At 46.3% G+C, this 25,879-nt stretch overlaps 1 protein-coding gene and 1 long non-coding RNA gene across 5 annotated transcripts; one reads left to right on the top strand and one right to left on the bottom strand.

Moving 5' to 3' along the window:
• Nucleotides 1-762: 762 nt before the first annotated feature.
• DIRAS2 (DIRAS family GTPase 2) lies at nt 763-25,879 on the bottom strand. Of its 3 annotated transcripts, none has more exons than XM_038527309.1 (2): nt 25,475-25,879; nt 763-4,652 (listed from the first exon to the last, which is right to left on the bottom strand). In XM_038527309.1, exon 2 carries the CDS (start codon nt 4,614-4,616, stop codon nt 4,017-4,019), a length of 600 nt encoding a protein of 199 aa, XP_038383237.1. In that variant the 5' UTR covers nt 4,617-4,652; nt 25,475-25,879; the 3' UTR covers nt 763-4,016. The 3 variants fall into 3 exon arrangements, with proteins under 3 accessions (XP_038383237.1, XP_038383236.1, XP_038383238.1); XM_038527308.1 differs by lacking the exon at nt 25,475-25,879 and adding an exon at nt 25,138-25,268; XM_038527310.1 differs by lacking the exon at nt 25,475-25,879 and adding an exon at nt 24,755-24,899.
• LOC111097044 lies at nt 10,889-23,155 on the top strand. Of its 2 annotated transcripts, none has more exons than XR_005354317.1 (3): nt 10,889-10,983; nt 12,719-12,817; nt 22,607-23,155. It is a non-coding gene; the product is annotated as an uncharacterized LOC111097044 (long non-coding RNA). The 2 variants fall into 2 exon arrangements; XR_005354316.1 differs by lacking the exon at nt 22,607-23,155 and adding an exon at nt 14,410-14,894.

Genomic DNA, 25,879 nt, shown 5'->3' with positions numbered 1-25,879 from the left:
GGACCTTAATAGGCCAGCCATTGTCAGGAAAAGGTCATTCATCGGTGTCTAATAAAACCCCACCCATGAGACCCCCCCCCCCCCCCACACACACAGATGTACATTGGTGGGTCATGTGCTTGGGGGATGACCCACAACCCGTGTCCTGGGCGGGAAGAGACAAAGGATGTCTCCAACGGAACTTTTTTTTTTTTTTTTTTAAGATTGTATTTATTTATTTGACAGAGAGAGAGAGTGAGCAAGACAGCACAAGCAAGGGGAGCAGCAGAGGGAGAGGGAGAAGCAGGCTCCCCGCTGAGCAGCTAGCCAGCCGCCGCAGGACTCGATCCCAGGATCCTGACATCATGACCTGAGCCAAAGGCAGATGCTTCACCCCCTGAGCTCCCCAGGCCTCCCTCTGAAGGAATGTGTACCTGCTAAGGCAGATGCACAGGATTCCAGGGGTCCTGCCAAGACTGCTGCCCTCCCCTGCCCCTAGCAAAGTACCAACATCGAGGCCGCCCAGCTCCAGAGAAATGCCCGCCGAGGACTTGCCCGTGGGCTGCAGGCAGCAAGTAAACTTAATGCTTCTTTTGCTTTGCCTGAGAGCACATCAGGGATCGCCAGCGAAAACCTCCGGAAACGCTGTCCCCATCCCAGCCCCGCGAAGAGCCCATCAGCCTTGTGCGCTCGGAAGGAGGAAGGAGGTGGGAGACAAGGAGGTGCAGACCCTCCCTGGCCCGCTGCACCCCCCAAAGGATCGGTAAAAACACCACCACCTACTGGCCAGGGGGTCAAAACTGAAGCTTTATTACAATAGGTTTCATTATGTTCAGAACATCACCGGCAACTAGAAACTGGTATGCAAGGGTGGCTTTTGTAACTGAAGAGTAAATAAAATAGATCATGGAGTTGTAACAATATACACCATAAATATAAATATACACACGTATAAAAGTCATGCTCTGTCAATACTCTGTCCACATTCGGTCTCTGTGGCGGACCGAGTTCCAGGATGCTTCCAGGGTTTACGTGTGTCCCGTTAGTGATGGATGTTTCCAGAGAGCTGATGTATGGGCGACACGTTACAAATCTTGAAAAGGAAATGACGTATCACAGAGCAGTTTTTAAAACCTTTAATAGTCGTTTGTTCTACAAAGAATGCGCATTTCTTAAATATTAGAAATGGTGAAACAAGGATGCTAGCTTACAGGTATGTACAGTGTACGGCTTTATACTTCAAAAATGCAGGAAGATAAATTATATATATATATATAATATGTGTATATATATATATATAATTTGAGATCTAATGAACAATTCAATATTGCTCTTGTTTGGTCCTGCTGTATTGCATGCATGCCCAGGGCACGCCCATGGCTTGTTACCAGATGGAGGAGAGATGGGAAGGGACAGAAGGGGCTCGTGGAACCCCATGCTTATCCCTGGAATGCCATCTTCAAAGCAATATTTGGAGTTTTGTGACGTACGGTGTGGCTCGGTCCAAAACCTCTGTGCCCATGTGCAACGTGGGACGGATCCTCTGGAACCACAGCTACATATTGAGGACGGGGCCACATACATGCTAAGCACATCTGATCCTGTGGAGCTAACTCCTCCTGGAGCCCTGAGACAACGGGGATCTCCTCAAAGACTATTTTGAGATAATCGTCAAACCCTCAGCGCAGTTCATAGAAAATCACAGCAGAGCAAAGACCTGCGGCTGAGGCATCAATGACCTTCCTACAGACCCACAGGCAAAGCACAAAGGAACAGAATGTGTCCCAAGTGCACTTCAATTTTCAACCATCTGAAGCTTCTCCTGTTGGTGAAGCTCTAGACATTCGATGTGAGAGGCAGAACGGGAACTGTGACTTGTATCTGTGGGAAAAGGACGCCCGGCAGAGAGACCTCACGCTTGGGAGCCTTAGGGACACGCAGCCCATGGCCAACCTCCAGCCTCCCACTGTAGCCACCAAGTCCTGTTTCTTCTTCCACTGAACCCACATCCAAATGACAAACTGATAACATCTTTCTGAGAATAGAAACAGAAAAAAAAATAGGGATAGGTTGGAAAATAAATGTTCTAGGAAGTTCACCAACTAGGTGTCACTGTAAAGGCTGTGGGGCGGCCACCACAGGGAGGGTACATGCATTGGGACTGGACAGGGCCTCAGGTCTGGCTGGGGCGTTCTGGGGTCCCTGACCCCACTGGCTCCCAGGCGACATCCATGCCCCCCTTCTTAGGGTGGCTCTAGTTGGCCAATATACGGGAAGACAGTGGGGCCGCTGATTCTCAAAGGTGCCTCCACACACGGACATATACCACAGGGGGACCTGCCAGCAGAGTATGGAAGATGAGCAAAAGCAAGGACATTTAATCACAAAGGGCTGATGAGGATATGCCGAGAGCAGGGAGGGAGCTCCTGGCTGCGGCAGGAGAGCAGAGCAGAACCAAAGAAGGTGCACACAAACGTCCCCAAGTTGGGGACCTCTCTGCTGAGGCTGGTGCAGAGGCCCCACAGCTGGGGGCTCCCCGTACCAGCCCAGGGCTTCCTCTGTCTGCCAGGCAGGGAGCACTGCTGGAAGGAAGATTCTAGAGTCCAGGCCAAGTGTGAGCTACACGGACTAGAACAAATAGGAGGACTCACAGGCTCTGTCAGTGGGAACTTTCTGGAAGCAGAGCCAAACCAGACTGGACAGAGCAGCTGAGTGGACTGTGTCCGGCCCACAACGGAGCAGCTTTCCTGTCTCCAGCCACTGGCCACCGTCCATCTCGTCACCAGCATGCAGGAACCAGCAGGGGCCCTAATTTGGTCCAGAGGATCAAGGATGCACACAAAGTCACTAAGAGGAAAAGATAACTGTTTCCAGAGTGAACATGGCATCAAACGGCTCTTAGAAGACACTTCTGAGGGAGCATGCAAGATAATCTATTACTCGAGCACATTTTCCAGGAGTATACTTCTGTGATAGACAGATCATCAAAAACACAGTGAACAACTTCTGTTTCAAAGTATTTTGTTGAGGTGCAAAGTATGGCGTTTAGATACCCATGTGATTTAGAAAACGGATGTGCTTCTGGTCTTTGGGTGGCCTTTGTTGGCTGTTCCCCAGCTGGATACAGACAGAGTTACTGAAAAGAAGGAAACTATTTTGGAGGGAAAATAATTGTCTAAAATTAGCTACTTTAATTGCATTTATTTAAAATCTGAGGGGCTGGAAGAAGCATACCACTCATGGGTCAAAGGAAGGAAAATAAAGCACATTTCTAAAATCCTCAAGTGTAACACGCAGAGCCTTAGGGAGCTGCTCTAGTCACGTCAAAATATCCTCACTCCCACATGGAAGGGTCTCTGACCCAGCAGGACGCCCTTCGAGAACTCATCATTGTATGGGAAATAAATACTCCAAACGGGGATGGGGATGCCTGCTAACTAGGCCTAGTGAGGTGAGTGCATCCCCTTGGAGGGGCAAGGCTCCCCCGAGCCAGGGACCCGACAGTGAGCACCCTCGGGGGCGGAGGGGGATCCTGTGTCATTTTATTTGTGATTTTGCTAGAGAACCTGAAATGGAAGGAACTGCGTTGGCCTGGTCTCCTCGCCTCCCACCCCCGTCCCACCTCCAAGGATGACCAGCTCCGCCACCGGAGGGAAAGGCCCGGGCTGGGTGGGCTGTAGCTCTGGGTCACAGGCTGTCACATGCATGCAGAGGGGACCCACTCCCGCCCATACCAGCCCCACGCCTTCTCCAGGCACGGCCACCGGGGGCCACGGCTGGCGCCCGTGGCAGTCCCCTGTGCTGCCGGGCACACGGGTTTCCATCTGAGCCGCTGGGCAGAGTCCCTGATTCCAGAGAGGGGCGCTGATCGGAGGCGGTGTGAAATGCCCTCTCAGGGACGACAGGGCATATCTCTGTCAAAAGGCGATATTGAACACGTGGGCATCATACATGCTACCCTGACGACGGTGGTGTCACGTGGGGGGGGAAGGGGACAGAATGGGGGACACGCTGCGGCTTCTCCCATGGAAGGGTGTTCACATGACCACGCATTTGCCCTTGAGCTTTTCTTTCCTCTTCTGCTGCTTGCTCTTTTTCCCGTCGATCTGGAGGCTCACGGTCCTGCGTTTCTCCAGGTTGAGCAGCTCCTGGAAGAGCTCCTTCACGTTGTGGTTGAGCTTGGCGGAGGTCTCCATGAAGGCGCACTTCCACTTGCGGGCCAGGGCCTCGGCTTCGCCACTCTCCACCTCGCGGTTGGGGCTCTCATCACACTTGTTTCCCACCAGCATGATGGGGATGCTCTCCACGTCCCCTTTGATCTCGCAGATCTGTTCGTAGATGGGCTTGAGCTCCTCCAAGGACTGCCGGCTGGTGATGGAGTAGACCAGGATGAAGGCGTGCCCCTTGGAGATGGACAGCCGCTGCATGGCGGGGAACTGGTGGCTGCCCGTGGTGTCCGTGATCTGCAGCGTGCAGATGCTCTTGTCACAGCTGATGACCTGCCGGTAGGTATCCTCCACCGTGGGGATGTAGCTCTCCCGGAACGTGCCCTTCACAAACCTCAAGACCAGCGAGCTCTTGCCAACGCCACCAGCTCCGAACACGGCCACCCGGTAATCATTGCTTTGTTCCGGCATGGTGCTTGAGAGCTCAGACTGTCAACCAGGAAGCACCTAGCAAAGGAACCAGATGTGTGAGAGTATTAGTTCAAAAAAAAAAATTTTTTTTTAATTAAGACAATCTCAAGAAAGATGGCTCTACCCTCTTTGATAGCTTAAAAAGAACTGGAGTGATGGATTTTGCTTTTGCTGTCCCGACATAAGAAAATTTGAATTTCATTTAAAAATTCTATCCTTCTATCTAAGTCCAGTAATTATGGGCAATCTCCAGTTTCCAATAGGACAGCCAATCTATTTAGTAGTTAACTGGAGTCTATTTCTCCTTCTTGGGCCACGACTGAGCATCCCTGTGCCTAGGGAAGAGGTGCCAAGTCAGGCCAAGGGAGGTGGAATCAAGGGAAGGTAAAGGAAAGATGGGAATTAACCACCCTCCCAACACACACACACAATATCACCAAATACCCTTATTATTTTACACAAAATACTGTGAACATCCAAAATTCAGGTGATAACGATACATGATATTTTATAAGTACAGGGGGAAAGGGGAGGAGAATTCTATTAATATTTATTCAATGTTCACATTAACTCATGAAATCCTCACCACCCTGCAGCACTGGTGTCACTGTCCTTTTGCAATGAAATAACTGGAAACACATAAGGCACTGTGGAATGTCATGTCCCTGATTTCACACAGCTGGTAACAGGTGAGGGCTGGAAGGCAAACCAAGTGCTGCTGACACCCTCAGTGCCCCCAGGCCATGTGGACAGGGAAATGGTCTCAGAGGCTTGGGTGCTACTAAGGTCATGATGTAGAGGGGCTCATTGAGTAGCATGAGTGGACAGTCAACTAAGAAGCTTGCAGGGTCCTTTTGTTCAAATCAAATTTCAATCTAAATTAAGATGATTATAGGTACTTTATTTTTTAAGAATTACCAGGCATCAAGTGTTACCAAGATAACAGCATGGTGGGGCATCCAGTTCTGTGTGGGGCCCTCAGGAGAGATTTCACAGAAGGCTGGGTGAAGACGTTAAGTGATGAAAGGCACATCATCCAGAAGACGGTGCCACTTGTAGACATACAAGGGCAGGAACAGATCCAATGTTCAGGCCAGGGCACAAAGCTGATGGGCACTGATATCTGGGGCAGAGCTGGGCAAGCAGGTGAGTGGTGGCTCCATTAGTCAGGATGAAAGGCAGCAGAGAGAAGTAGGTTTGAAGAAGGTGATGAGGAGGCAGCTGTGATTGGGTCAGGTTTGTAGGACAGACATGAAGAGATAGTATCTGGTAGGTGACTGGGCTTTAGTCTGAAAGCGCAGCAGAGACATCTAGTCTAGAGTTAAATACTTGGGTCTCATCCACACATAAACAGCACTATAATAAGTAATAGTCAGCCAGAGGTAAGGCATGTAGCAAGAGAAGACAGAATGCCAAATCTGATATAAGAGAGCTTAGTGAGTTTTCTACTTGAATTTTCTGCACTGGACTTGCCTGCAGATGGAGAATAATGACAGCACCTTCTTCCCAGAGCTGCTAGGGGGGCGCTAGGGAGACAAGACAAAACCAAGCACTTGGCACAGTTGGGAGCCCAAGCTCTCTGAGTACATTTAGTAAGGACAGGGCCGAAAAGGGGGTCACGAAGGAGCAGTAGGAACAGGCACAAACTGGAGAGAAGGCAGCAAAACTCCAAGAAAGCAAAAGAAAAAAAAAGTCAAAAAGTCATGAGGGGGGGGATGCAGCTTAGTGTTTAGAAGGAAACTATAGCTTTGGACAGCTATGTTAAATGAGAACAGAGATCGAAAATCTGTAACCTAATCTCTGACCTTATAAGAGCAAACTAATTCCAAAGGAAGAAAAGTGTAGGAAAGATCCCATTACAGTAGAAGTTAGTAGAATAAAGAGTAGAAAAGCATTAGAGAAAAATCAACACCCTCAAAGTTGATCCTTTGAAAATATCAACAAAATTAACAAATTTTCTGCTAGACTGACCAAAGATGGGGGAAGACTCAAATTGTTAAGATCAGAAGTGAAAAAGGAGACATTACTACAGACCTTGCAGAAACATAAAGTGTTATAAGGGGCTCCTGTATGGTAACATGGTGACTGTATGGTAACATGGTGACTCTAGGTAGCTCAGGTGAGAGACCCAAACCACCAAAGCCGAATCAAGCAGAAATGGAAAATCTGAAAATATCTATAGCAGGACAGTGATCAAAAAACTATCCATAAGGAAAGCCAGGTCCAGAGCTTCATTGGGGAATTCCAGCAAACATTCAAAGGACTAATACCAACCCTTCACAAACTCTGCCAAAAAGTGGAATAGGAGAGAACACTTATCACTCTTTTTGAGGCCAATATTACCTTGATACCAGCTTGAGACAAAGATTTCACAAGTAACTACAGACCAGTATCTCTTATGAATGTATGCAAAAATCCTCAACAAAATACCAGCAAATTCAATCCATCAACATATAAAACAGATTGTACATCATAACCAAGTGGGATTTATGCCAGGAATGCAGTGTCATTTTAACATCCAAAAATTACTATAATATGCCATAGCAATAAAAGACCAAAAAATGATAATCTCAGTAGACATAAAAAAAAGAAAAAAATGGACAAAATTCTGCAATCATGATTTTTTTTTAAATTGACAGAGTTTACCACTTGATCATGATTTTTTTTTAAGCAAATCAGGAATAAAAGGGAACTTCCTGAGCCAGAAAAAAAGGCATACTATGAAATACTGTAGCTAAGACAATACTTAATGATAGAAGGCTGGATGTTTTCTCCATGAGATCAGGAAAAAGACAAGAGTTCCCACTCTTGCAGCTTCTATTTACCATTTTCCTGGAGGTTTTTTTTTTTTTTAATTTTTATTTATTTATGATAGTCACACAGAGAGAGAGAGAGAGGCAGAGACATAGGCAGAGGGAGAAGCAGGCTCCATGCACCGGGAGCCCGATGTGGGATTTGATCCCGGGTCTCCAGGATCGCGCCCTGGGCCAAAGGCAGGCGCTAAACCGCTGCGCCACCCAGGGATCCCTTCCTGGAGGTTTTTTAACCAGGAGAATAAGTCAGGAACATGAAATAAAAGGCATCCAGATTGGAAAGGACAAAATGAAACTATTTATCGCAGAAGGCATACATAATCTTGTATATAGAAAATTTTGAGGAGTCTTCCAAAAAACAAAGGAGAATAAACTAGTTCTAAAAGGTTTTATTGGGGATCCCTGGGTGGTGCAGCGGTTTGGCGCCTGCCTTTGGCCCAGGGCGCGATCCTGGAGACCCCGGATCGAATCCCACATCGGGCTCCTGGTGCATGGAGCCTGCTTCTCCCTCTGCCTATGTCTCTGCCTCTCTCTCTCTGTGACTATCATAAATAAATAAAAAAACTTAAAAAAAATAAATAAAAAAAATAAAAGGTTTTATCCATATGAAAGTCAACTGTATTTCTATACACGTACAATGAACAATCTAAAAACAAAAGTAAGAAACCAATTCCATTTATAGTATCATTAAAAAGCACAAGATACTTAGGAATAAATTGAATAAGGAAGCATGAACATCTTTCTGTAAAAATTAAAAAACACTGTTTAAAGAATTTGAAGACTTAAATAAATGGGAAGGCACCCATGTCTATGTATCAGAGGACTTAATCTTGTTAAAATGGCAATATTCCCCAAATCACTTAGGGATTCAGCACAATTCCCACAAAAAGCCCAACCGGCTACTTTGCAAGGACTGACAAGCAGATTGCAAAATTCACATGAAAATTCAATAGGCCCAGAATAGTGAACCAATATTGAGTTTAGAAGGGGCAGGGGCACCTGGGTGGTTCAGTGGTTGGGCGTCTGCCTTTGGCTCAGGTCATGATCCTGGGGTCCTGGGATCGAGTCCCACATTGGGCTCCCCACAGGGAGTCTGCTTCTCCCTCCTCTGCCTGTGTCTCTACCTCTCTCTGTGTGTCTCTCATGAATAAATAAATACAATCTTTTAATAAATAAAATAAAATAAAATAAAAACCTTAAAACAAACAAATGAAAATTGACATCATGCATGCACTTGGCTAAAAAAGATAAAGGTGACGCAAGACACATTTTTATCTGCACTGAGGCCCCCTTCCTTCCTTCACCAGCCTGTTTCTCTTTCCAGAAATAACCACCATGAAAAAGAATGGACACTCGGTTGTCACTTCCTGGTGTTCACCATTATAATTTTAGATAATGCACTCACTGCTTGAATCATGGATCTTAATGTCTTGACTTATTGACTTGGGACCATGTCTTTCTATGATATTTAGCACAATGCCTTCCTCCACTACCTATGTCTTGTTAGACTCTATTTTTAAAGTATATGCCAGTATTTCCAGGTATAACATTTACAATCTGCTCCAAAATTTATATCAAGTCTTCTGTAACTTCCCTGCAGGTCGTTTCCAAACCTTATCAAGAGACAGCATTAAAAGGCTTTCGTTCCAATTTTTCAAGGCCGAAGTAGAGGGTAGGATGGAACCCACCGAAGGAAAGTCATTGTCAATCAGACTTTGCTGACTGATGCATAATTTTCTGTAGGCATAGGTTTCGTTGGTTTTTTACCCCCTACTTGTTTTTGTTTTTGTTTTTGTTTTTGTTTTTGTTTTTGTTTTACCTTGGTAACTCCTAGTTGCCAGTTCTGGTATTTCAATTTATTATCACCTTCCTTGGATCCATTTTATGTTTTGATATAAACATTACTGATAAATTCTTATAGATGGCATTAAAATTACTGACTTCATGTCCTTCTTACCTGATTGATGCAACCCTGCAGCTAAACCAAGAGCAAATTATTTCTCCTCAGATTTTAAGTATAATTTGATTTCTAACTTGATCATCCAGAGATGTGAAATCCACGGCAGTATGATGCTCTTACCTCTGCAGGGAAGTGGGGATTTTCCCTTCTCTTTGGCAGGGGGAGGATATTCTCTCTCTTCTGGGAGTTACAACATCTCACCAGGATGTACCTAGAACTGCTTTTTAATTATGTTTTCGAAGGCTGAGGGAGGCTTTAAAAACCTGATCATTTTTGCAGCCTGGAGGAATTTCCTTCTATTTTTAAAAAGTAAATCATCCCAACCCCTATATCTTCTCTCTGTTTCTGGAACTCTTCTTAGATGATGGATCCAGTGTACCTATGCCTGACTTCTTTAGAATTTTTCCCCTTATATTTTCAGTCCCCTTTCTTGCACTCTGTTTTTGCCTTCCTCATAGCAGCACGTTCTTTCTTTCTTGGGGTGCCTGGGGGGCTCAGTGGGTTAAGCATCTGCCTTTGGCTCAGGTCATGATCTCAGCGTCCTGGGATCGAGCCCTGTGTCAGGGGGTCTCTGCTCAGTGGGATCCTACTTCTCTCTTTCCATCTGCACTCCTCCCACCCCCGCCAGCTTGCTCTATGTCTCTCTCTCAAATAAATAATTATCTTTTTTTTTTTTAAAAAAAAAAAGCACTTTCTTTCTTATCTCAAGAAAGGCAATACCACCCTGACTATCAACAAGAATGCTAATTGAGATTTGTTGCTGCGGTTCTTATCACTATCTGAGCTATCTCCGGTTCTGCTTGTTCATTGTGATCTTCTGTCTCATGATGTTGTTTTCACTTATGTCTGTTGGTCCCTGGCTGTCTCCTGATTTAGGCAAGAGTCACCACGATGGCTAGGAGGGGCAGATAGAGTGGGTTCTCTGGTTGCACAGATGCCCTGCATAGGATGACTGTCTGGAATAATATCTTTCTACTCTCTTTTTCCAGAACTTGTCTGGACTACATGGTGTCTCAGCCCTTTAGCACATCTAAAAAGCTTATACTTATACATTGACAAATGAGGGAAGAGATCAAAGAAAGGGAGTAAATGATACATCCCAAAGTATCATAACTTATGTGTCTTAAAGAAGTTAAAGTGAGACATTCTAAATACTGAAAATCAGGTTAGTGGTGCAGTATTATGATTTGTAAGAAATATACATTTGATCATTCAGATGATGAAAGACATTTTTTTATATATATTTGGTCTTCATCATGGTTCCTGGCTCATAGCTCCCCAAACCCTTAGCATTTCTTGAGTGAGGAGAGGATTGGGAGCATCTTTTATCACACTGTCTGGTCTCCCGAGCCATAAAGGTGAAATGGGTGTCTTGGTATTCATAAGGAGCCCCTTCCCACCACACCTTGGTTCGTGTCAATGAGGTGACCTTTGGAAAGCACCTAAAGACTAGGGGGCTGGTTGCCAGGGGAAGCAATCATAAATAGAGGCTTGGAACTTTCAGCCTTCCCCTCCTCCAACCTCCACGGAGGAGAGAAGGCACTGGAGGTTGAATCCTTTGCCAATGGCCAGTTATGTAATCAGTCATGACCATGTAATGAAGACATGGTAAAACCCCAAAAGGATAGGGTCTGGAGAGCTTCTGGGCAGATGCAGAGGTGGACTGTGGAAGCTCCACCACCTTCCCTATTCCTGACCCTGCACATCTCTTCCACCTGCTGTTCCTGAGCTCTCGTCTTACATGATAAACCACTAATTTACTAAGTAACACGCTTCCCTGAGCTCTGTGAGCCACTCTAGCAAATGAATCAAACCAGAGGAGGGGGGTGGTGGAAACCTCTGATTTATGGCCAGCCAGAAGTGCAGGTGACAGCCTGGACCTGCCACTAGCATCTGAAGCAGGGGGCAGTCTGCTTGTAGGACTGTGCCCTCAAACCTATGAAATCCGATGCCTTCTCTGGGTAGATAGCATCAGAAGTGAGATAACGTGCAGGGTACCCAGCTAGTACCTAGAGAAGTATAGGATGTGTGGGGGAACCTGCCACACCTCACTGTCACTGGATACAGAATTATGGGAGGTTATCCTAGCCTAGAGGGCCTAGACTCTAGGGAAAATGGACTTAGATTTCCTGAGTCACAGAAATTGGCTGTTCAAATACCCTTTGGGAGAAACAGCAGATTCATGTGAATGAGAAAAAAGGAGCATCTCAGGTAAAACCACAATCTTTACCTGTATTTTAGCCTGAATAAAGCCTGCTGCAAAAATAAATAAATAAATAAATAAATAAATAAATAAATAAATAAATAAATAAATAAAATTGTTCAAACCACACAAAAATTAGAGATTAGAAAAATTCAGTTCATGAAGTGTGGGTGTTTGGAAAAGCCTGAAAATCTGGGTGCTCTCCTGCCATAAATCCTCACCAACGGTCTGAAATCAAAGGCACTCCCATCTCCTAAAGATTACACAGGTGCTCTCTGCCTGAATCTTGCCTTGGTTTTCCACAACAGCCTCTCCTCAAATAGATCTGTCTTTATTATAACACTTAAACTTCACTGTTAAACAAATTCCATATTTAAAGTCGGTACCTGAAAGCCTATATTTAACACTACAACTAATATGGGATGAATGGGTCACTGAAATGAAAATAACTATTACTGATTTTACAAGATAAATAAGGATATCTTGAAAAGAAATTAGCTTTCAATGGAGCATAAATTCTCTAGGTACCAGAGTGTACTTCTATGTATTTTTAGAATCTCAATTTAATTAATGATTCATTTCATGGACCTTCCTAGCTGACCCTAAAAAATGACAGATTTGTTTGTTAGTGGGGAACATTTGCCAGATTGTAAAGAGTTAAACATCTATGGCTTATCTTTCCCCAAAGAAGTAGACTCCTTTTTCAGGAAGCTTGCTTCATGGTGTTCTGGAACATCCTGCCATGCAATGTAAGGACAGGCATAGAAGCAGGTGACACATGTGCACCCAGATAATGGAGCGACCATTCCCTGAGGGGGGACCTCAGGTATTCATTGCAAGACTCATGATAGCTGCAAGAATGAAACAAGTGGAGAGACACTGAGACATGTCTTGGACTGGAAAGGTTACATTATTCTTTAAGACTTTCATTATTGAGAGGCAAGTAATCCCACCACTTAGGCACAGAAGAAAGATTTGCTAATGTTTGTCTGATGCAGTCCTCTGACCATCATGCTCAGAAATGCCAGAGAGCCATGCAACATGCATTTCGTAACACTTTTCACACTGCCAAGAGCTTGACTCTACTTGGGACACTTTCTGCTTGATTGCTTTTCTGTCCATGCAGGTACGGGAAATGAAAAGGCAAATCATGTGAATAAAAATACCATCATCACTCTGGTCAAAGGATCAGTTACCAAGGTGGTGCCGCAAGCTAACCCTGCAGGTGAGCAGACACCAAAGGATGAAGGCAGTGCGAACATGGGAACTCTGCGGACCAGGAGAAGGAAAGTGTTTGGTGCCAGGTGTGAAGGCTCAGTGTGCTGCCGTGGGCAGCCCGGGGCCTCCCTTCGCCATAAGCCTGGTGAAACGGGGCTCTGTATATGTGTAGGTCATTAGGTGAGCTTCTAGATTTAGCCAAATACAACTTGACAAAATTGGCACGTGTCTAAGAAAGACTCCCTTAAACAATTGTAAACAACTTTGTTACTCATGCTTTCGGGGCCCTAAGAATTTTGCCAAATCCAAGGTCATGAAGATTCACCTCTATGTTTTCTTCTACAAGTTTTATGATTTTAGTTCTTATATTTAGGCCATTGGTCCTATTCTGGGATAAGTGGGATAAGCCAGTCACAAAAGGACAAATACGACATGATTCCACTAGAGTCCCTAGAGTAGTCTAGAGTAGAGAAAGAAAGTAGCATGGTGTGTGTACCAGGCTAGGGGGAGAAGGGGATGGAGAGCTAGTGTTTGATGGGGACAGTGTTTCAGTTTGGGGAGATGAAGAATCCTGTGGATGGATGGCGGTACAACAGTATGAACGTACTTAAGGCCACCTAATTGTACATTTGAAAACGATGAAAATGGTAAATTTTATGTTACCAGTATTTTAGCACAATAAAAATATATGATTGCAAGTAGAAACATTTCTATCAACAACAGAACCACACTTTAAAGACCACACTCACGACACGAGCACAACTAACAGCACTGGCAGGACAGAGAGGCCCTCTCCTTTCTCATCCACATCACACAGTAAAAGCTTTGAGTCTAATCTCATCTGACAAAACCAAACAAAAATCTAATTTCCTGAGAAGACCAATTAACATCTGCACCCGATTCCTGGTCCTAATTTTATATTGTATCAAAGGTGATGTTAAGCATCACTATTAGCCAGGGCATTTAAAACTAAGCCTGATAGCCGGTGTTGTCCAAAATGGTAGCCACTCCCAAGTGTGCTGCAGCTGGACTCTATACCAGACTTTGAACACATAGAATCAAAAAGAATGCTACTTTTTTTTTTTTCTTACACTGTGTATTTGCTGGTATGCCACACTTTGGAACAAATATCTATGTTTTTTTTTTTTTTTTTTTTTTTTTTTTTAGCAACACATTGTTATAACTCATCCAATCCATTACACAATTTGACCATGATCTTTTAGAAAATTCTAAGAATCCTCTTCTAACTAATAGTGAAAAGCAAATAGCCACAAGCCATCAGAAAAATACTTATTTTCCTGCTGTGGCAAAATATGTAAAATAACATGCCAAAATGCACGGTGACAAACTGAAATGCGTTCCCTTCCGAGAATCCTACAGAAAGATGAATAAAAAAATAATGCATGAGGTGGGAAGAAACCCATATTGGAAATTTCAGAGGAGAAGATTGGCTATAGTTGAGCAAAAGTACAAATGTCTCAAACACACTTTAGTGCATCTATTATCTGCTATAATGATTCTCTTTCAATAATAAGATACTTTGGCACATCCTTTTTTCTCTCAGTGTTTGTCTGTGTTTTCTCTCCACTCTCTGTCTAGCATCAGTACCATAAAGGCAGGGTCCCTGTTGAATTCATTCACCAAGCACATCAATGCCTCTGACTCATCGCCAAACACATCAGAAACATTTAGCACATACTGAATGATTATCTGCTGTTGGAATAAATTTTTCTGAGCCAACCAAGGAAAACTGTACCCGAGAAGAAAAAATGAATTCTTTGAAGAAACAAAATAAAGTTTTGAAACATCAACATAAGACTTACCATTCATAGGTTGGCAATGTCAAGTGAAATAAAAATTTACTGAAGGATATATGGTAACATTATAGAGATAGAACCAGAGGTGCAGAATCTATTGCAGCATTCAGTACGTTCTTACGGCAAAGAAGTTGAAGCCAAAATCAGGCAGGAGTGACTGCATATCATGCATTTGGATATTTAATTTTATTTTATTTTTTCCCTTCACCTATTTCATCTACTCCCCTGCCCCTCCCACCTCCAGGCAGTTTATTCTCTGTATTAATGAATCTGTTGCTATTTGTTCAACTTTTTTTTTTCAGATTCCACATATGAGTGAAATCATACAGTATTTGTCTCTGACTTATATCACTTAGCATAAACTCATCTGTGTTGTCACAAATGACAAGATCTCATTCGTTTTTATGGTTAATATTCCATTGCGTATCTATCTATCTATCTATCTATCTATCTATCTATCTATCTATCTATCATTTTAATCCATTCATCTGTCAATGGACACGGTGCTTTCATATCTTGGCTATTATAAATAATGCTGCAATGAACACAAGAGTGTATGTATCTTTTTGAATTAATGTTTTCATTTTCTTTGGGTAAATACTCAACAGTAAGATTACTGGATCATATGGTAGTTCTATTTTTACCTTTATGAGGAACTTCCATACTGTTTTCCACAATGGCTGCACGAGCTTGCATTCTCACCAACAGCACACAAGGGTTCTTTTTGCTCTACATTCTCATCCACACTTGTTGTTTCTTGTTGTTTTGATTCTAGCCATTGTGACAGGTGTGAGGTGGTAACTCACTGCAGTTTTGATTTGTGTTTCCCTAATGATAAGTGATGTGGAGAATCTTTCCATGTATCTGTTGGCCACCTGGATGTCTTCTTTGGTAAAACGTCTATTCAGGTTCTTTGTCCATTTTTTTTAACTTTTATTTATTTATTTATGATAGTCACAGAGAGAGAGAGAGAGAGAGAGAGGCAGAGACATAGGCAGAGGGAGAAGCAGGCTCCATGCAGGAAGCCCGACGTGGGATTCGATCCCGGGTCTCCAGGATCGCGCCCCGAGCCAAAGGCAGGCACTCTTTGTCCATTTTTAATGAGATTATTTGGGAGGGGTTTTGGTGTGACTTATATAAGTTCTTTACATATTTGGGATATTACCCTCTTATTGGATATATCATTTGCAAATATCTTCTCCCATTCACTATGTTGCCTTTTTATTCTGTTTATGGTTCCCTTTGCTGTGAAAAGACTTTTTATTTTGGTGTAGTCCCAACGGTTTTGTTTCCCTTGCCTGAGAAGACATGTCCATAAATATGTTGCATAGGCCAATGTCCAAGAGATTACTGCTTGTGTTTTCTTGTACTAGTTTTATGGTTTCAGGTCTCACATTTAGGTCTTTTATCCTTTTGAGTTTATTTTTCTGTATGGCATGAGAAAATGGTCCAGTTTCATTCTTTTCCATGTGCTTATCTCCAACTGGTATTTTTTTAATATGAAATAGGTACTTCTAGTTTATAAAAGGTAAGAACATATATTATATGTTATAAATAAGGCAAGTATTTTAATATATACATATAAATAATATATAATAATAATATATAACATGAAAATTCAATCTTTAAGATACAGCAAATTCTTTAACATACTTTATAAGGAGATAAGATGCAACCACAAAAATACTGTCTACTGTAGGATGGCTTACTAATTACCTTGTAGCAAGGAATATATATGTTGTAGAATTAAAAGGCAAGTCATGTGTCTTTTATACAAAAAGCAAATGTTCTAAATTCATTGCCATTTTCTGTATGGCAGACAGCTTTGAGTAGTAGGCCATATGGTAGGTATTTTACAAAACTAAGGCTACTTCCTCTCTCTCTAATATAAAGATGAAATTGTAAACATGAGAGACACCATACCTCCTTTGGAAAAACAACTGTCCTATGGAGATAGGATATTTTGAAAAGAGATGCATAAAAACGCTCCTAGGAGCATTGTCACTATGATGGTGACATAGGTTGCTCCTAGGACATTACCAGTGGGAATCTGTGAATAGAAAATCAGAACAAATCAATTACCAGTAAGGGGATTGAATCCCTAATGGAAAATCTCCCAATGAAGAAAAGCCCAGGACCAGATGGATTCACTAGTGAATTTCAAGGAGAATTTGCAAGTGAATTGATACCAATCCTAAATCTCTACCCCCCCCCCCCAAAAAAAAATGAAAGGGAGGGAACATTCAAACTCATTCTATGAGGCCAGCATTATCCTGATCCCAAAACCAGAGAAGGATGCTACTGGAAAAGTAAATGACAGACCAATAACCCTGATGAGTATAGATGCAAAAATTCTCAGTAAAATACTAGCAAACAGATTTCACCAGCACATTATAAGGATCGTTGACCTTAATCAAGTATGATTTATCCCTGGGATAGATACAAAAAATGGTTCAATGTATGCAAATCAATCCACCTGATAGATCACATTAATAGAATGAAAGAGAATAATTACTTGATCATCTCAATAAATACAGGAAAAGCATTCAACAAAATTCAGTATCCACTCATGATAAAGAACACATAACAAATTAGGCATAAAAAAAACGCATCTCAACATAATAAGACCATCTATGACAAGCCCACAGCTAACATTATGCTCAATGGTGAAAGGCTGAAAGTTTTGTCTAAGATCAAGAACAAGACAAGGATGCCTGCTGACACCACTCCTATTTGACATCGTACTAGAAATTGTAGACAGAGTAATTAGGCAAGAAAAAAAATAAAAGGCATTAGGATTAGAAAACAAGAGGTAAAATGGTCTCTATTTGAAGATCACATGATTTTATAGAGAGAAAATCCTAATGACTCAACCCTCAGGCGAGTCACTGCAGCAGCCTCCTAAGCAGAAGGCCCACGTCAGCCGAAAGCTGCTCTAATCAACTCCCCGAAGGCACCAGATCTTGTCATCCTTGTACTCAAATCCCTCCACGGGCCACTCTGTCTCTGTGAGAATAGCAGCTAAAGGGGCTCAACCCCCACCCTTGCCTCCTGCTGCTTCTCCCCTAGCTCACTCCAGCCACCTTTGTTTCCTCATTGCTACTTGGACAATAGCTCCATGTTCCTGCCCCAGGGCCTTTGCATTGGCAGTTCCCTTTCCATGGACCACTCTTCCCCACTCCTCACCTTCTGCAGACCTATGTCTAAATACCACCTTCTCAACAAGACCCCGACCACACTAACTCACTGCAGCCCTCATAGTCTGTAACCTCTTCCCATCTTATGTCTCTCTAGAGCACATATTCTCTCCTGACATGCTATGCAATTTACTTCTTAAAAATTTGTGTTCACCTCTACTATACCATAAGCTCCATGGGGGCTTTTCATCGGCTCCCTCACTCTGTCTCCTCAGTGCTTGCACACCCTCTGGCCCATAGGAGGCATTGATAAGAACCTGCTCAGAGTGTGAATAAACCTGTAATGAACCAATGGGGAGGGCCAGGCTCAGCAAGGTGCCAGGAATAGAGATCTCTGGGGGCTAGGATGGGGGTCATCTCTATGTGGCCATGCAATTACAGATGGCATGTGCCTCTTGGGTGGCTGAGCAGCATGGCAGACGTGGCTTCCCCGGCTGCAGTTGCAGCATCCTGTGAAGCGGGCCACCACCTCAAGGACGGGGCGGGGCTGTTGCCTGTGCTGGGTGGTCCCTGGCCCTCTGCCCCTGGCCCTGGCCCTCTGTTCCTGGCCCTGTGCAGCCCCTGAGGGAGACCTCTCCTTGCATCCGAAGCTCTCTACCCATAGCCCTCCAAATACCAAAGGCTGCAAGAGGGAAGCGGGGTGTGGCGAGGTTGGACAGGAGGCATAGAGGGCCACGCGCGTTTCAGAGGGCAGCCACGGCCCCCGAGAGGAGCTGGCTCCAGTGAGACAGCGCACGGGAAGTCGAGTATCATGAGTGGGGCCTAAACCCAGTCAGCTTAGACCAGACGAGCAGCTATAGGCAGGTGCTGGCTGGTTCAGGAAGGGGCACAGATGTGGAGCTAAGGGAAATAAAGCGTCAAGGGAACCTGTAAGGCTTCCAGTGGCAGAACCTGAGAGACAGGGTCTGATCCTCTCCTGAGAGCAGGTTGGGCCAAGGCCAGGCTGGAGGGCGAGATCACCAGCAGGACTTCCCGCAGAGTGAGCTGCAAGTACATCTGCGCTGTGTGAGCAGGTAGATAACGTGTCCAGGGCCGGCTGTAGGGTGGGGACCGTGGTGACTAGGGCCTGAAGCCCCGGAGCTGCGAGGATGGCAGAGGGCTCCAGGGTCGCAAGCTGGGGGCGGCAGTGGGCCTGCAAAGCATCACAGGGAGCCTCAGAGGGTGAAGCTGAAGACAGGGCCAGACAGTATGGACTGGACGGAGGCAGTGGGACAGATGAGAGCCCCTGGGGAGCCGGCAGGAGTGGTCCCGATGGAACACGAGGTGCAGCTCAGGAACGTGCCCTGGGGCCTTGGCTGTGAAATGAGGGATGATTGCAACTTGGTGGCTGAATGACACCCAGTTTGGGTTTTTAAAAATTAATTTGAAAATAAATAAATAAAAAATAAATAAATAAATAAAATTAATTTGAGGATACACAGACACAAACATGTATACTTATCAGCAGGAAGGGAACAACTGAAGAGAGCAGCAGGATGAAATGTGAGTCCTGGGAGAGCAGTGGAGTAAGTGCACTGAGCAAGCACGCTGCAAGGACAGGACGCTGTGGACGCTGTGGGGAGAGGGAACTCCCCACGTCCCTCAGGAAGGGGAGGGTTCCTGAGACTGTCACTGTCATGTGGAGCTTCAGAGGAGAGGAGGGAAAGACACAGGTCTCCTGGGTGACACCATGAGGACCAGTGCTGTGGGGCCAATGCTCTTGGTGAGGGAGGAAGAGCATCAGAGGTCAGAAGTGGACAGGATGAGCCCAGGCAAGGGTGTGGAGTCAGGAGTTGTGAACCAATAACAGATCTTTATCTGCATCTGCTCTACAGTTACCAAGCAGGTCAGCAAAACGTGCCATAAAAATCTGTAGCCACCAACGTGTCTAGGATCCAATGACAGGTGATGCTGGACAGTCCTTGGCACCACCTGTCCTCAGCAGGCTTCCAGTCAAGGCCAGGACACCCAGATCCTTGCAGAGACAAACAGACTAGAGTGACAAAAATGCCAAGCAGGGGATATTCTTACATACGCAGAACAGCCTGAATTCAGTGACAGAGGCGGGACTGCCCATGGGGAGATGAGCTCAGCCAAGGAACAGAAGGAAAGAGTTGGCAAAAGAAGGAACGCAGTCCTAACCAGAATCAAAAGAGGGAGTCCCTGCAGGCCCGGCTCAAAGAGCAAGATGTAAAGGAAAAAAAAAAATCAATATTTTAAGATTAATTGGAGAGTGTGCACACCAGGTGAGCTAGACAGGGCTGAGCCTGGAGGCGAGGAGCACGGAAGACAGCGGGCTCTGTGCCAGTTTGTGCAGGAGGACAAATCTGACCCAGCATGGGAGCAGAACCTGTGAGATGCTCCCCGGGTAACCACCACCCGCCCCAGCAGCCCCGGGAATCCCGACCCTTCAGCAAGTGTGGAGAGGTCAATCCTAGACAAGCTACGTCTTCAAAACACCTCTGATTGAGGTTTTAGCAGCCCCAACGTGCAGATGCGGGACCCGAGCCTCCGGGTGGTTGCAGCAGTGCTAGGAAGGGGCGGACCCTGCATCTCAGCTCAGGTGTAGCAAACCCAGGAAGGCACCCCAGCTGATCCAAGTCAGCAACCATGGGACCAGGGGCTGAGGATGCTAAAATGGTGTGGAAGGAAGCTGTCGATGGGATAACATATAACATTGCCAAGCAACCCTCAGAATGGCCTCCTGTTCACGTTAAAGACGGAACAGCCATGTTAGGCAGCTAATAACCGACGGCTTGTGCGTTTTCTGACTCAATAGCCAGAAATAGCTCTCTGCCAAGAGCAGAGATCTGATGGAACAGGAGGGTAGGTACCCAAATAGCACGCACACTGAGCGGTCAACAGTAAGGGCCAACATTATCATCGGGTGTGGATACGACGGTATCTAGTCAGAGGGGGATGGAGAGCGAGAGATCGCTACTGAGTGAGAGAAAGCCAAATGGGACTATTCCACGGGCTTTCTGTAAATCGCGGGGGACAGCTCACAAGCAGGGGACAGTGAGACAGCCCAGTGATACCATGCACACTGGGAGGGGATAGGTAGCTGGGTAGTGTGGTTAGGAAGGCCTGTCTAAGTTCGTCCAAAACAGGAAAATGCCACTGAGCTGGATTCTTGATGTGGTCGAGCCGAGTGAGCTGCTGGCTCTGCTCGGGATGCAGAGACCTGGACACTGATCAACCTTGCCCAGTAGGGGCTAAAGATAAATCCCACATCGAAAGTTCTAGGTGTGGGATACCTGGGTGGCTCAGAGGTTAAGCATCTGCCTTTGGCTCAGGGTGTGATCCCAGGGTCCTGGAATCAAGTCCCACATAGGGCTCCCTGCACGGACCCTGCTTCTCCCTCTGCCTGTGTCTCTGCCTCTCTCTCTCTCTCTGTGTCTCTCATAAATAAATAAATAAGATCTTTTTAAAAAAATTTTTTAAAGAAAGAAAGTCCCAGGTGTGCTCCAATAAGGCCATCGGAGGGTGAAGGTGACATAGGAAGGACGCTCTCCCCCTCTAAGAGCTCCTCTGTCTGAACGCTCAGGAGCACATGGACCCTTCTGGAGCTCAGCCTCAGAGGGATGGGAGGAGAGAGGGGGAAGTCCTAATGAACAGTCCTGAATTCTCTTACTTCTTCAGAAAAGCAACCACTTTTCAGACATCAATTAGCTTTAGAGGAACACTGCACAAACTCCTTTCATACAAACTCCTTTCTCTTCAAACCTCCTACCCTGGTTCCGAGCCAGCCAGCCGTGTGTTAGAAATGGCCCCGTGCCCCTCCGTCGCTCATTGACCACCAAGGCTATCCAGGGGCGGGGTGAAGAAAGTGACATCTTTTCATGAAGATCACTCGTTTTTTTGGGCTTCAAGAAGTCAGAATTCACGAGTCACTCAATTATAAAGCATTCCATTTCACCCAACTTTATTTAATGGTGTCAAAACGGACAGAAGTATGGAAAATACACATACCAATGACGGGTAAGTTGAGAAGATTCACGAAGCATCTTCAATCATGCAGTATATACTAGCTCACTCACCGTTTATTGATTTTACAATGGATTTGCTGTTACCTGCCCACCAGTAAAGGAATTTAAATATGAAAATTGAATGATCTCCTGTGGGACATGGGGACGCAGTGGCTGACGTCTGCCATCAGGGATTGGACTGAGGCAAACAGGACTTGTGCAAAATGGCAACACCCACCACCACGATGGCTCGCTTTGTTCCTGCTACGGTACATCTCTAGGTTGCATGTGGGTTGAATTCCTCAAGTCTCTCCACTGGTTAATTTTCAGAGAACCAGGTATTTGACTCAGGTAGCTGACCCAGCAGGTTATTTGACCCAACCCTCCTGTTTTACTGATAGAGAAGTAAAAATAGGTTTCAAGACCACACAACTAGCTAAAGGTAAGGAAGGGTAGGACATGGGTCTTATAGCAATTTGAGATTATCTGTATATTTATTTTTGATAGTGTTTAATTTAATGGTTTAATGGCTCCTAACCTGTCAGCTTTTAAATTGCCTTGTCAAAAAGTTTACTTTCCATAGCCACGCTAGCCGATACAATAGTCACTACTTACATATGCTATTGACCTCTTAAAATGTAGTGAATCCAAATTGAGATGTTCCATAAGTGTAAGACTTAGCATGGAAAAAAAAAACCCATTTGTAAAGTATCTTATCAGTATTCTGTAACAATTACATCTTTAAATGGTCATTTTTGACAGATTGGGTTAAAGAAAATATATTATCTAAATTTATCACACTGGTTTATTTTTACTTGTCTAACTTGATTTCTAGGACATTTGAGTTTATACATGTGGCTCACGCACTTTATTGACATTGAAGAGTGCTGAGTTATAGGAAAACACTTCACTGCATTAAGGACAGAGCTACAAGGAATCTTTCTTTCCTGAATTTGTCAATGGTGAGAGCGAAGCAAGAGAGGATGAGAGAGCACCTGCTCCGGGCACTCTGGAGAACCCTCACCTGGTGAAGGAAGGGAAACTTGCAAGATTCATAATGAAATAAAAACTAAAGCATAACATGAAGTCAATTAAACAACTTGAGGCTAATCCTTAATTGTGCACGCACGTGCAAATTTAACCTGCAAAACAACATCGGCAATCATGACAGTGTGACAACCATCTCCTTCCCTTTTGATTAAGAGCAGGTATTTTCCTAGAAAAAGCATAACCAAAAACAATGTCCTAGAAACCAGCTGTGTTTTTAAAGAGACATCTGTCCTCTGGAAATAGCCACACTGGACAGACAGACAGACATCCAACCCCCTTATAGGTGAGAATGGGACACAAAGTTACAGGGCAGCACTGAGCCCTTTCTAACTTAAAACAGTTTGCAGGCAACTGCTCCCCCCCCCCCCCCCAGAAAAACCAAATGCTCCTCTTTATAACAAAGAAATTTTTTTAGTGCAAAACTTCACTGCATTCATCTTGGGGGCTTGGGGGGGTGTGTGTGAGAATGACGACTTTGTCCAAATTAATAAGGTTCATTACATGTCAACTATGGCAACAAAATTAGAAGAGGGAACAACACGTGACTATCGGCACAGATGCACTCTCTTTTTGACAAAGAACGCTTGCTATTTTATTTTTCAAAGGGTTTTAATTTTCAGTGTGATGTGCAGGTACCCGGGGAGAGACAGCATCCATGGGCTGCTGGCAATGCCAGATTGCCAGACACAGGCGCAGAGGCACTCCCACAACTCGGAATTCAATTTGGGTTGTTTTCTGAGTCTCTCCTTAGGAACAAACTATGAAAGCTGCCACAAGAAAAGATTCTGGAGGCTTCTGCAATAACTGTGCACCTCTAATTGCCGTCTGCAGAAGTAGCCCAGGAGGAAGCAGGGATTCCAGGCGCTGTGAGACAACCGCCTCTCCCCACTCCCTTCCCTGAGCTCCTGGGGATCTCTCGCCCTATTACCAAAATAACCATCATGTGTTAAAGGGGGTAAAAATGCTTCCCCTGCCTCGTCCCTCCTGTTCCTGCAAGATGAACCATGGGGCTTCCAATGCCTCAGCCCACAGGAACTGTGGGCTCCTGCAATTCCACAGACAGAACTGTTGACAATTTGCAATTTCAGGCAACGACAAAAAAAAAAAGAAAGAAAGAAAGAAAAGAAATAGTATTATCCACCGCCCCCTCCCCCGGGGAAAATCTGTTAAATTTATTCTAATGTTACCCTCCCCTTGTCTCTCCCTCCCTCTCCACCTCTTCAAATCCAAATGCCACCAGAAAAGAAGCACATTTGGACTGATCTGGAATGTAAGATGCTCCAGCTTTTTATGGTTACCTAGAACAATCTTCCCTACAAAGAATATTTTACAGCTTTTTAGTTCGACGCTGGAGCGGTCCCCTACGCTAAGACAAGCTTCTCCCTTGGGAGGGGGTCGCTGGAAAGTTGATAAGGGCAGAGATGTAGAAGACACCCCTGAGGAAGGAGCGCTGTGTCACTGCACAGCTGGAGAGGCTGAACCCACCAGACGCTGCATTTCACGGGCCAACGGAGAGGACTCCCAGAGCACAGGGCTTGCAGTTTAAAAGTCTCCCAAACCCCCAAGAATGAGCACTGGAGTTCTTTAAAGGAGCAAACCAGCATCCACCCCCCCGCCCCCCGCCCCGGCCGGACGGGTTCCCGCAGGGCGAGCAGCAGCAGGGCTTTGCAGGGAGCGCGGGCCGGCAGGAGTTCTTGTCATCTTGGAGCAGCCCCGTCCGCACACCTGCAGGCGGGCTGCGGCGCCTCCCCCGCGCCCGCCTAACACCTGGGAGCCGGGAGGGCCACCTGGACAGGCCACGAGCCCCCGTCCTGCAAGAGGAGAATTACAATCTTCCCGCCGGGTCTCAGCCAAGCCCGTCAAGGGCTGCGGTGCGGTCGGGGAAAACATGCTGAGCCACCGGCGGTCCTAACGCGCTCTGCATTTTCCTCACCTGGGACCACAGCTTGGAGGACTTGGGCAAACCCACTCCGTCAACTTCACCCTAGAAACACCTGCCCCACAGAATTCCCGAAAACACCAACTCCCGCGTTGGAAGAAAGCCCGCGTCGGGTACGGACGTGCTTCTCCAGGGAACACGCTGGAGACGGAGAGCGCCCAGGCGCACCCCCGCCCCGACGCGGACGCAGAAACGCAGCTCCCTCTCCACCCCCCACCCGGGGCCAACTCCAGGATCCCGATCGCCTGCTCGCCCTCCCGGAGGGCGGCAATCCCTTTCCCGGGGCTCCCCGACCGGGATGCCCGGGGCCGTCGGCGCCCCAGTGCGGACGCGGCGAAGCCCCAGCAAGGGAGGGGCGGGGGGGGGGGGATCGTTACCTGAGGAGCCGCGCAACTCTGCGCCCAGCCTCTCCCGAGCTCAGCTCGCCTGGCGCAGGACAGGGCGGCGCAGGCTGTGCGGCTGCGGGCTCCTCCCGAGGCAGGCGGGGCGCGCGCTCCCTCGCGCCGCCGCCGTGACGCTGCCGTCAGCTGCCCGCCCGCCCCGCGCCCCGCGCCCCGCGCCCCGCGCCCCCGGCACCTGCACCCCGCGCCCCCCGCGCCGCCCGCGCGCACCTGCGCCCCCGCGCGCCCCGCACCTGCGCCCCGCGCGCCCCGCGCGCCCCGCGCACCTGCGCCCCCGCGCCCCCCGCGCACCTGCGCCCCGCGCGCCCCGCACCTGCGCCGCCCGGCGGGCCGCTCCTCCTGCCGCTCCTCCTGCCGCTGCCGCTGCCGCTGCCGCTGCCGCCGCTCCCCTCGCTCCCCTCGCCCCGTCTTCAGTCCCCGACTTCTGAGCCGTGCCAGCTGCTGCAGCGGCCGCCGCTTTTGCTCGAATGGCGCCTGCTCGCCTCCAAAGAGCTTTTAGGTGCCACCTACTGCATGCTCCTGGAATCGGTGGCCGGGACTGGAATTTTCTGAGAATTCAATGAATTACAATCATTCCATGGAAAGTGCACCAGATTCTTTTGTTTTAGATCCGTCACATCACCAACGGGGGTCCCCACGAGCCGCGTAAGCTTTTCTTTCAGGGCCCAGATACCAAGTGAAGCACCTACTGATTGAGAGAGGGCCGCGCCGATACGGA

The sequence above is a fragment of the Canis lupus genome, chromosome 1 (assembly GCF_011100685.1).
Source record: "Canis lupus familiaris isolate Mischka breed German Shepherd chromosome 1, alternate assembly UU_Cfam_GSD_1.0, whole genome shotgun sequence".
NCBI classification, from domain to species: Eukaryota; Metazoa; Chordata; class Mammalia; order Carnivora; family Canidae; genus Canis; species Canis lupus.
The sequence above is the reverse complement of the archived record's forward strand: the minus strand, read 5'-3'. Positions and strand labels throughout refer to the sequence as shown.